The sequence below is a fragment of the Lagopus muta genome, chromosome 7 (genome assembly GCF_023343835.1).
Source record: "Lagopus muta isolate bLagMut1 chromosome 7, bLagMut1 primary, whole genome shotgun sequence".
Lineage (NCBI taxonomy): Eukaryota > Metazoa > Chordata > Aves > Galliformes > Phasianidae > Lagopus > Lagopus muta.
The window spans coordinates 45,503,319-45,515,712 of NC_064439.1; the positions used below are offsets into that span (position 1 = coordinate 45,503,319).

At 40.8% G+C, this 12,394-nt stretch overlaps 1 protein-coding gene across 5 annotated transcripts in view; it reads left to right on the plus strand.

Moving 5' to 3' along the window:
- The window catches only part of ELMO1 (engulfment and cell motility 1), a 290,099-nt gene that overhangs the window by 50,323 nt on the left and 227,382 nt on the right, over positions 1 to 12,394 (plus strand). For all 5 annotated transcript variants that reach the window (XM_048950301.1, XM_048950300.1, XM_048950299.1 and 2 more), the window contains 2 exons: positions 6,607 to 6,647; positions 7,562 to 7,634. In XM_048950301.1, coding sequence (XP_048806258.1) covers positions 6,607 to 6,647; positions 7,562 to 7,634 — 114 coding nt within the window. The remainder of the gene's footprint in view (positions 1 to 6,606; positions 6,648 to 7,561; positions 7,635 to 12,394) is intronic.

The following is a 12,394-nucleotide window of genomic DNA, read 5'->3' on the forward strand; positions in this document are numbered from 1 at the left end:
TTAAGAATGTCTTTCAAATCACTGTTGTCTCTTCTGCCAGTGTATATGTGCCATTTCAATTGTTGGTTTTCTTTCTTCAGAGAAGTCATTGCACTTCACTGCATTCTGAAAGGAAACCAAAGAAATTTTTAAATGGGACTTTTCATTTGAAAAGTTTTGGATTTCAGACCTGAACCTTTTGGGTTTCAGACCTAAATCTGGACCTTGGGGAATGGTAACTGATTTAGCTCAGTGTTTCACAGACTGTGTGGGGAGACACTGTTCAAAAGCAGTTGTGAAATGCTTAATTAGAGAAAGGAAGATGGCACTTTGCTTCTGCAACGTGTGTGGACTAAGAATAGCTGTAGTTCCTGCGAGTGCTGTCACCAGTATTAGAAGTATAGCAGTACAGTCCTAGCAGCACGAGCACCAGAATTGCTCAGGTGATGAGGGAGGAAGGAATGTTGAGTTCTGCTTATACAAGAGGCTGTACCCTGAAGCATTGCTCCCTATCTTTAGTGATGGCTCCACACATCATCTCTTAAAATCAAGGCAAAGCAGGTCATGGTTAATTTTTTAGAGTGAGACTTTGTATACTTCTACAAGTTTGTGGGAAGGGAAAAGCATCTCTCTTCCTTTATCCCTAAAAGTGAGAAATAGACCAATGGATGAACCAAAGGATTGCTGACTTTTCCAAACATGAAAAAACCCACTTGACTAACTTAAGCCAGTTAGCTGAAGTTAGGCTTATTCAAAGCCAACTTCCATGTTTTAAACAAAGATTAGCAATTGTATAAATTTATTGCTTCCTGTTGTAACTGTCAATATTTCAATTTCATCAAATGGAAGATGAAACTGCTTGTAGTACAGATAGTAGCCAGGCTGTCATCGTAGCGGAATTATTTAGCATTTTTATTGTCAATTTAGTTTTATAATTAATAAATTGATTTATAATTAATAAAACTGGTAAGGAAATCATATCTACTAAATTAATGTACCATTTTCTTTGTTGGGATAGTGAAAGGTCTAAATTTTATGTTACTGAAGAGCTTTTTTTATCTAGAAATAAGAATAGCATTGGAAAGAGTAATGCAGGTTGTTTTTTTTTTTAATGCATTGAGTGTAATTCAGTGCACTAAGGCGTGCATATGCACGACCAGCACTTTGTTAATGTAATCATTGTTAATTGCAATAGATGGGGAAAATATGGTTTGTTTTCTTATGGGACCGTACGCCTGGGAACAATCATCATGACAGCTTCAGTTCTCTCTGTGGTGGCAGGCAGCCATCATGGGTGAAAGCATCATTTGTGTGTTAAGTTTTATTAATCTGGCTGTGATCTTCTCTAAAGCAGTGTTGCTACTGCTAGATTAGAGTCTTTCAAGGCTGTGAATTGTCATCCCAAGCTGGGTGGCTGAAAACAGATCCTGAAGGCATGCTTGAAGTCATGTCCCTCTTACAGTCATGCGGAAATAGCATCTCAGTATTCCTGATCCCTGGCACAAAGGATGTGAAGGAAGAGCTTCTTACAAAACAAGAGGAGAATGAATACTATTTCACCTCTTTTACCTTGAGTCTGATTTTGTTAGCATGGTTTTTGATGTCTTCAGTTGATAGCCCTCTGAAGGGTTAAGTTTTTGTTTGGGATGTTGGTTTTTTGGGTTTTTTTGGCTGTTGTTGATCCTTGTGTGTTTTTTTTTCAAACAGCGGTAATCTCATCTCTTAAAAGTTAATTCAGCTATATTGAAAAGAAATGTTTTGTGTAAGATGAGGTTCCTGGAGTTGCACAGCACTTGAATTAATTGCGAGGTACCTCATTCGCATTCTGGCCAACTGGAGTATCCAGGAGTACGTTATAATTCAATTATATTCTTCTTCTGGGACTCCAAGATTATACTGCAAAAGAGATCTGCAAAAAGAAATCTCAGGATGAAATTTTGTGCCTTAGTATGGGGGCTTTTCTGTGCTGGAAGGCCAGCAGTGTCAGTCATAAGCTGTGGGCTTGCAGAGTTATTTAAATTTGGTTTTCAGAGGTATCCTCACCTAATGAAGTGGTTGTATGGAGAGCCACATCTTAAAGCCTCACTTTGAAACGCTTGTCCTCTGAGTGCTATTTTAAATATGTGGTGCAAGTATATTGCAAGTGTGCTGTAATCCACTGGACTGTAGGTCCTTAGGTGCTTTATTACCTTTTAGTACTCTTAACTGAGACTTTTGTGTCCCTAAAAAGTCCTGGAGGAAGCAGGAAATAACATAGCTTATTAGGATCCCAGCATGTGAAGTAAGTTGTAAAATTCTGTTTTGCTTGTTTTAATAATGTTGTTTCTCACTCCAGAGCACTGCTTCTTTATTTTACAATCAAGTTATCATCTTTAGTGTGATCCCTGGAGCAATGCTTAAATGTAGTGAAATACAGATTTCAGTATTACTGTAGCCCAGTGCCTGAGGAATGGTCAGGTCTCACTGTTGTTCAGTGGTAGTCAGTGGAGGGAGTGGATCCCAGCCGTGGCTCTGATCAGGGCAGGTAGGCTGGGCTGGCTGAAGACCAAAGCTGCCCAGGACCTTCCCCTTGCACGAGGCTAGCCCTTATACTTTGAGAAATCAACAGCAAGGTGAATCCGGGAGCCGGGCCTCCTAGTGCCTGGCCCACTAGTATTTGCTGCTGCTGTAACTCATGTAGTGCAACGGGAACAGATGAAGCTTCTACTGATGAAGAAAAGAGGTATTTCTGTTATGTAAAATTCATAGAAATGACTTTCACACCAAAAGATTTGTTAGCAGAATGCTTAGCATTAATTACAGACAGAATGGGCTGTTTATTGGCTTAAGATTCTCCTTTTTTTTGGACAGATGTGTAGATCAGCAACAGAACTTTGACGCTGGACGTTTTCCACTAACAGATGTGATGCATCTGCTGTTTTTTGGCTTAACGGCAACAAGAGTTAAGGTTTTTCCTCTTCCCTCATTAGAAGGTGTCAGGCAGGGAAGGCAATATCCCAATTCTCATCCAAAACAAACAAACAAAGCCGTTTGAAAAGGAAAGGTATTTAGCCTTTGGCCTAAAGGGAGCCATCTGGCATAGCACCGTGGGAGTACACCTGAACTGCACCTGTAACACAGGCTGCTAAACAGATTTGGGCTTCTGTCGTCTTCATGATACACACAAACACAGTCTCTTTTATTTGGAAGTGCTTTAAGCCCAGGTTAGTGTACTTATGATTGAACTTGGTTTGAGCTTCGATTGAGCTTGGTCAGCATTGTCTGTTTTGGGCTGTTGCTCGTCCTGAAGTTTCCTTAGAATGAAACTTTCCAACCAGCATGCCCATACTAAGTGCTGCTTGTTTGGGTGGTTACCTCTGTGGGGAACCTGAGGTGTAGGCATGAAAGGATTAAGCTGGCAGAGTAATAGGGGGAAATCTTGATCTGTGCTCTTCAAGTTACCACAGGAGTGGTACAAAATGCTACGCAGGCAGCATCCTGCATAGTGCAGGGTTGTGCTGAAGTGGACCCATGTTTGGGATCTGCACGTACCTGAGCGCAAGCAGCCTGGAGGTGTGTCCTGAGAGGCACACAGCTGAGCAGAAATGCTGACTAGATATTGCTGCCAGACTACAGACACTAGTATGAGGTGTCAATGCAGATAAAGTTTTACTGGGTGTGTAAATTCACATCAGTTCTAGCACTGCCTATGCTTAGTGTTCTCTGTGTCCATGCAGATCAACAACTCGTGAAGCTGGACTGTCCTGTTATTGTTTCCCATTAGGTTTCAGCTACAAATTTAATATCTACACTAGGATAACATGCTTATACTAACTGATGTGCTCAGTGCAGGATGGTTGTGATGTGCTAGCTGAAGGGGTTATCTCCTAATAGGGAGCGTAAGATTTGCTTTAGTCTGTTATTTCATGCATTAAAGCTACAGCTTGATCTTCTTAAAGCTTTAAGAAGATCATCACAGCGTGTGTAAAAGCACACTTTGTTTTTGCTAGCATAGGAGAGGACGTAAAGGCAAAAATATCTAAAAACTCTAGTACAAAATAATCATTTAGATGAAGGGAATGCTTTGAAATAGTTTTGGTTTATCTGATGATAAGGAGCTTTTTGAAGTATGTTAGGTAATAAAGTGCGCTTTGTTTATTTATTTAGAACTGTAAACGCAGCAAAGACAATGGATGCATTTCCATAAAAATAATTGTGAAAAGATGCAATTGACCAAAACATCAAGCTGTTTTTCTTCTTGACAGCAGCCAAATATTGATAGCTGCACCAAAATAAAACCTGCAGAAAGTGGAGGTGACCTTTTACCTCATCTTACTTGGTTCATTTAAAAAAACAAACAAAAAAACCAATCTCATTGCTCACCCTTTTGCAACTTGTAGAGCCAATAACACAAGAGTGCTTGTCCTGCAGCCTGCAACAGCCCTTATGATGCTTGCAACTGGGAGCTCTTGTGATGGTGGCATTTGTCTGCTTGTTGCAGTAGGGGAAAGTTGTGTTTATAGTTACACGTAGGGGGAGTGGAGCCTGAGGGATTATTAGAAGCAGGAGCTTATTAGGATTGCAAGTGTAAGCTGTTTTACATTTGTTAATTTGTAAACTCACTGTAGTGCTATCAAATTGCTAATGGCAAGCTCTTTGTATGAAGATTTGCACTTTTTTTCATTCTGTTGCTGTGAAGTATGTTTAGTCACAGTACGGTGCAGTGGTGCACCAGGGAGCCCCAGCAGTTCTCTGAAGGGCTGCAGGCCATGTGTGGCCAGCAAGTGAGCCTTGCCCAAGCTTCAAGCAGCCCCATGCTTCTCCCTCAGTGGGATGGTTTTCTGCTAGGGATAGAAGGAAGAGAGCAGTTGAGAACTGGAGTTGATCACACAGGATTGTTGTTTGTTTCCCTGTGTGCGTTTTCTCCTCCACGGGGAGATGTGATTTTTTGCTGTATGAGGAGAAACTAGCACTGCTGGAAACTGCAAAATGCCTCAGAGCAGGGGGACAGCAGGTCAGAGCAACCACACGTAGGTGACACAGTACTCCAGGCTGAGGAACTGATGAAGTTGTGTGGAGGAAAGCCTTTCTCTTGTGCAACTGGCTTGGTCTGGCTCCACTTGTGCTCACACAGGTGAAAAGGTGCATGCTGGTTATTGCAAAGGAGAGCACTCACACTTCTTGCCTTTTCTCTCATGTGCTGGCATTTGCTATTCCTTTAGGCACACATAACAGGTCAGATGAGGATACGGATCCAGAGGAAAGCTTCTTTTCCTTTCTACTACATCAGTTTTTAGCTTGGTCATGTTCTCTGGTGTCTCATCTGTGTCATCACATGAAAACAATAGTGGCAGTGATGGAGATGGGAAGGGGGTCCAGCAAAGGGGTGCAGGATCCTTTCAGCAGATGCTTTCATTCAGCTTTGATTCAAATGCTCGTGTTGTGTTTCTGCCTGCTTATAAACAGACTTGGTAGATTGGACTGTTGAAATAACAAATCTTACCCAAGTTTGACATGAGCAGGGATTCCCATTCCTGATTTTCTGTTCAGGCAATGGTGCAGTTCAGAAAACAAATCCAAGAGAAAAAGTAATTCTCCCTCCCCATAACGCATCCTGCTACTGAGCTGAATTTTAGCCTAATCGGTTTTCCATAAACACTAAAGGCAGACTGCATCTTTTGGCAACAGTGTTGGCTTTGGGGTTGTTTATGGGTTGTTGTGTGGTTTAGTTTGTTTTCATGTTCTTAGTTAAGAATTCAGTGAACTGCATTTGTTGAAAGTAGAGAGAAATCTGCTCTGCTGTTTGAGTGATTTGGGGAGTTCACACAAAACAACGTATCTATGTGATAATATGTGTGGTCACCCAGTCTTGGAGAAAAAAGAGCCTGCAGTTATCCAAAAGTGATATTTAGTCTGTTTCATTTTGCAGTGCAACTTCATCCATATTTTGGGTAAAACCCATAATTTTCTCCTTTTAGCCACCAGTTTCCCAAAAGCATTTGTATGTGCGCCCTGTATTTGTAGCAGTGTTCAGAGCACCATGACCAGACCAGTCTGCTCCTACTTCTTTGAGACCCAAAGCAGCAGGGCTGTTTTCACTCAGTCTAAATGCTAGTGCCTGCAGATACAGAAAATAGAACTGACGCATCTGGGATCTTAACACCTTCTAGCTAATGCTTTAACAGAGAGGAGCCTGTGTATGGATACTCAGTGAGGATTACTGTCAACATATGAATGATAACTGAAAGGGACAAAAGAAGGTTTAAAAATATGGAATGTTTTCTTGCTTTAGATGTCATTCCTGGAAAATGCTCATGTTGGTATCTGAATGTTCTGTTTTTGCTGGGCAATGGGATGCAGTGCACACAAAAGACCTTTTGATTGCTCAGTGTGGAGAAGCTGTGTGGGTTAAAGATGCCAAAAAGGGCTGATAATGTCATCAAGAGTGTGCTTAGAATTGCTGTCCTTGTAGCTTATCAGACCAAAACACTGAAAAACTTTCGGACCCTTCTAAGCTTAATGTTGAAAAGAAAACAAGGTACTGCTAACTTGGTTTTTTTCTTTGGAATCAGTGCTTTAGGAATTATTTTAATACACAGGCTATTACAACTCAGTGATATATATATTTTTTCTTCTTTCCTTAAACAGAAAAAGCCACTGTCCTCTATAATAAAAGAAGTCTGCGATGGGTAAGTTCTGTGATATATTGTGGTGTGGATACTGTACCTCTTTCAGTTATTAAATCAACACGGAGATAATAACTGTTCTGAAGAAAATTTAGGTATTCTTTATTACAAGTCATTAGGTTATTCAGCCTTGTTGTTGTATTATCTTTGGACTTTGAATTTATAATGCATTTTGGATCAACTACCTGCAAGATGAGGCTCCAAACAAAACGCTTCCATCATATGTGGGCAGTTCATTTAGCCAGTTTGTTTCTGTTCTACACAGAGATGTATTTTTACCATCCTCACCTAATGGTTTTGATCCCTGCATCTCAAAGGTGAAGGAACTGCTGCCCTGGCTGTGGCTTGGATTTTCAAGCACTGCACAAATATTGTTTCAAGCAATTGCTACCATAGAGGAGAAGCCAGTTTACATTTAATAGATTGCTGCTGAATTAAATGAGGTGGTGGTTTGAGCAATGTTATACATCATCTTAGCACTACAGACATTGGGTATTGTAAAAGCCAGCATAAAATTGTAGTACTGTAAATGTTTTTAGTAATCTAGTGGTATAACTACAAGAAAGGAATTAGACCTGTTTTGTTTTTTTTTTTTAAACAGATCTGGAATGAATATCAGATCCTTATCAACTTTTTTTGGAGCACTGAAGTATTGCTGTATTGACAAAATCGAGCTTTGTTTCAGTTATGCAAAGAGGAAGTATCTAATTTATGGGATGTATTTGTACTGCAGTTTTCCCTTTGTGAAAATACATACTTTTTAACATTTTGGAGCACATCATTTAGAGCTACGAATCAGTATGAGAAATACATGGGAGGGGCAGGCATTTATTTGATCACAGTCAAGTTATGCTAAGGATATTTTTTTTAATCTTTGACATTTCATTTTGTAATTAATGTATTTTCATTTTTCTAAGGTGGTCTCTTGCAAATCATGATCAGTTTGCACTGCAGCATGCTGATAGTTCTAACTTCTACATCACAGAAAAGGTTGGTAAATCATTCAGCACAACTCTTGCATAGTGCACTAAAATACTTGCTACAATTTATTTTAAGCTAACATACATACAAAAAATACAGGTTTTTTTCCAGAATGATACCAATGAGGGTATGTGTACCAAGAGACCTTGTGTCATGATTTTGCACTGATTTCTTGTGTTAGGAAAGTTGAAATAAAAGGCTGAATGTGCAGAGGCCCTCATGTCTATCAAGTTTAATCAGTCTTCAGCCCTGAGATCTCAGCTTTCATATTTGTTCATGTTCTGTATTTGTTCAGTATTCTGCTGGAAAGTTGTGTTCAGGAAATTGAAATATGTAAAACACGAAGGGCTCTTTGAAGTCTGAGGAGAACTTCAGTGCATATTGCTTCCCTCTTTGGTTGCTTACGTGGAAATAAGCTTTGATGACTGTGTAATATTTGCAACTCCTTCATGCCTGCTGCCTTGTCTCTTTCCTCCCTGTGTGTATTCTGTTGCTGCCTTTTTTGTCCCCAGATAGAATGGCAGTGGATGATTCATGAAGTGATGCAGTGATTTCAGCGCTGAGTAGTGAAATGGCTGTAGCTGTAATAAAAATGGAATGTCTAGTCTGAATAAATGGGACATACTCATATGAATGAGGCGAAGTAGTACATTCATTCCTAGCATTACTGATAGAAATGTTGAAATTGCACAGACACACATGCACACACACACAGAGTAATTTGTTTGGGAGGTTGCACAAGGTTGCTGCAGAGGATGTGCGCTTGCAGCCCAGGCCAGCTGCGTGCTGGGTTGCATCAAGAGGAGTGTGTGACCAGCAGGTCAAAGGAGGCGATTCTGCCCTTCTTCTCTGCTGTTGTGAGACCCCACCTGGAGTATTATGTCCAGTTCTGGGGCCCACAACACAAGAAGGATGTGGAGCTGTTGGAGTAAATCCAGAGGAGCACCGTGAAAATGACTGAAGGGCTGGAGCACCTCCCCTATGAGGACAGGTGGAGAGAGTTGGGGCTCTTCAGCCTAGAGAAGAGAAGGCTCTGGGGGGACCTTACAGCAGCCTTCCAGTACCCAGGAAAGCTGGGGAGGGTCTTTTTATAAAGGCATGTAGCAACACGATGAGGGGAAATGGCTTTAAACTGGTAGAGGGCAGATTTAGACTGGGTGTTAGAAAGAAATCCTTTACCGTGAGGGTGGTGAAACACTGGAACAAGTTACCAGCAGTGTTATGAATGTCCCCATGGAGGCGTTCGAGGCCAGGCTGGATGGGGATTTGAGCAACCTGGCTTAGTGGGAGGTGTCCCTGGCCATAGCAGGGGGGTTGGAACCAAATGATCTTAAAGGTCCCTTCCAACCCAAACCATTCTGTGAGTCTTTTGACAAAGAACGTGATTCAAAAGCTATTGATGCCAGCATGAAGATTCCCTCAGAGTTAGAGGCTTTTGAACTAAATAGGCCTGAGCTTAGCTGAATAGAGGCAGATACCTCTTGAACTGCTTTGTTATCAGTTCAGTTTTTGCTTGCTTTTAAACTGAGTGACTTTGTTTTGTTTTGTATTTCACTGTCGTTTAGGAACTGCTAAACTCAGCTGAGACATGAATTGCAGCAAGAGGAAAGTTAGTTCTTATCCCCACCCAAGAAATAAAGGGAACTTAGACACAGTGGAGCATTTAGAAAAACTAAATTTAGCAAGATTACTAGAGCAGTTGCTCATAAGATAGTTCTGCTTTTATTTTTTTTTCTCTCCAGCAGTCCATTTTTTCATTTAACTGTTTGTCACCCCAGACAACCTTCTCAGCAAGTCGTAGTCTGTTTTGGGATCTCTCCCTCTTTCCTTTTTTTTTTTCCTTAAAAAAAAAATCTCTTTTTCAAGTTTCAGTTGACAGACAGTCCATGACAAGGAGAACTATTGAAATAATTATTGTCTGCTGCATTTTCCCTCTACCCAAATTAAACATTGAGGCTGTTTTGCTAATATTCCTGATTTGTGATGCAACATTCTTCGATAAGCTAAGCACAGCTGAACTTGCCTGTTGGTGTTTAGACTCTGGATTGTACTGTATATATTTCCAAGATGAAAGGTTGAGCAAATACTTGGATTTGTTGAAGGAATTTGTCCTGATACAGAGGAGCCTTTCAGGCTTTGCCTCCACCTTTGGTGAGTAGGATCCTGTGGTTTTGGAGAAGATAGACGTTTATGTTCTGCATAAAAAGAGGCATGATGCCTTTGCCAGTGTTTAACTTACACTGAGGGTGGAAAAGGGTGGTCTTCTAGAAGAGGTCTGATCATACTGCTGAGAGGACTTTGAGTTTGTTTGTTCCCTACTGAAAATATGCAATGGCTGAGTCACATAAATAAGAGAGAAGAGCTCTAAATGCCACCAGTATTACTCAGATGTCTGTGACTTTTATGAGATATTGCTCAATGTTTATCACTGTTTGTTGGAGTGAGGCTGTAAAGAGAGGCTTATATAGGCTGTCACCCCTTCTGCAGGCTTTCCTTCGTTTGTGTCTTGTGAGATATTGTTGCTTTCTGAATTAAAATATGGAGAATGCTAGGTATGAGGACAAACGCGTGTGCTTCAGTGAAGCTACAGCACTAATGATGAGGCCATAAAAGAAATGTTGCTTTAATTTACCTCTTACTAGGAGACCAGCAACTCTTTTGCTACAGCTTCTGCTAAGCAAATGTTTTTAAGGCTCTCAGAGACCAACATAATGGCACTATGTATAAGCCATGTTACTGCAGAGCCTGGGTGATTCCTGATTTGAGACCTTCCAGTTAGAGATGATTTTTAAAAAATGCCATCATGTTTAAAAATACCAGAAAGAAAAGCAATGTAGTGAAATGTTGTGCAAGGTAACTAGAAACTTGAAGTGAAAACGCTATACAGTGTAAGACTGTCAGCACATGGCTCACAATTGCTTATGTTTGGGTGGCAAACAGCGCATCTGTGTTTTGGTTGTCATATGCAGAACTCTTTATCTTTTGTAGCTGACCTATATTTCTTGATTATACCGTACATAAATGAAAATAACACCCAAACAGTTCTGTCTCTTACTTTTTATTTATGGCTGTACTTGGAAAAATGCCTCTACAGGAGTAGCAATAACTCCTTCAGACTGCATAAGGGCAATCTTCTAGCAAATCTTGAGTCAGGCTGTGTTTCTCCTGGAGGTGGGTCCTATCTCAGGAGCTGCAGTCTGGACAGCTTCTCCAGGGTTCTGCTTTGGCTAAATCTGTGAAAAGGCAGTGGAAAGTGTTAATTATGTATTTTTGGCAATTTTTTAAAAATTAGAAGTAAAAAGCAAGAAAAGCAAGTAGGCACAGCTCCTAAGCTTGAGCCTAGCTGGTGTTTTAATCACAATGCGTTTGACTGTTATTGTATTGTGATGTGCATCTCTTTATAAAATGCCCTTGTTGTCAGGAAATGCCTCTCTGAGACAGGTCAGACATATAAAAGCCTGACTCCTGAACCAGGATCTCATTGTGCTAGGTGCTACATGACAGAGAATAAAAGTCACCTCTGCTTTGTTCTGTCCAGGTTGTAGTTGAGCAGATGTTTGTATGCATCAGGTGGAATAACTCAGGAATACTTATAGCCTTGGCAAGCTCAGTTTTAGAACAGAAAATGCTATACGAAGAGCAGAAAATGACTGTATAATTGTGCTGTGTGGTTTTCTGGTCTGAAAACCCTAACTTTAATTTCTGCCCACTGTACTCCTTTGCTGGCAGAACTGGGAATCCAGAAGCAGACAGCCAAGTGACTCCATGCAGTGCATTTTAGGGTGAACCTGGTCTTCACATCTTAAGATATGGACATAGTAATGTCAGAGAGAATGCAGAGAAAGGCTAGTGAAATGGTCAAGGGATTTGAGCAGCTGCCTCACAATGCAGGGCTTCCTTTAACATCTGCCGTACAGAAAAAGTGAATGCTGAGGAAACATGAGGGAAACGAAGGCAGCCAAATCATGACCCTGAACAGCATCTGCTACTTTTACAGCTGGAGAAAGAATATGAGGTTAGATGTGACAATGGGCTGACTCAGTGGCAAATGACTTAAGTTCTTTTTTAGTCACTGAAAGTTTTAGTAAGGTGAGAGTTGAGAGATAGAGGTAATCATCAACATCGTGCTTCTTGGCATGACATCACTGTACTGTTTTAGAAGACTTGCTGCGTAAATCAACAGTGCTGTTATGCTATGAGCAGTACATCCTTCTGATGGATTAAAAAAGGCAAAATTTATTTTTAGCCTGTGTCAGTTCCCCAAATCAAGTAACCACAGACGGTTGTACCCATAACACGGAAGTGGGAGGCAGATAACAAGCAGCACCGTTGTCCTCTGAAAAGAGCGTGAGAGCAGCATCCTGCAAACTAGACATCAGGAAGCATAGACTTAGCTGGGCACGTCCTGTTCTAGGTGAGATCGTGTGGGGAAATCAGAACAGGGAAGTGAAATGGACAATAAAAAAAAAAGAAAAGGCCTTGTCGTGTTGAAATTAGTTTTCTGATGCAGTTCACCCAGTGCATTCATGCACAGCACCCCTGAGGGCCAGTGGCTCCTTATCAGATGCTGTTGTTAAGAGAAATTGATAAAGACCCAAGCGAGGATGGTGGTTTGCAGTCACTTTTGACAATTGGAATCATAGCTTGTTACGATAAGGTGAAGTCTTGCTTTTCAGTCTCTTCTTCGTTCCTACCACCATTTCTGTATGGCATAAACAGTTGTAGAACTACTGAATGAGTCAGTAAGGGAGCTAACCCAGCAGAAAATT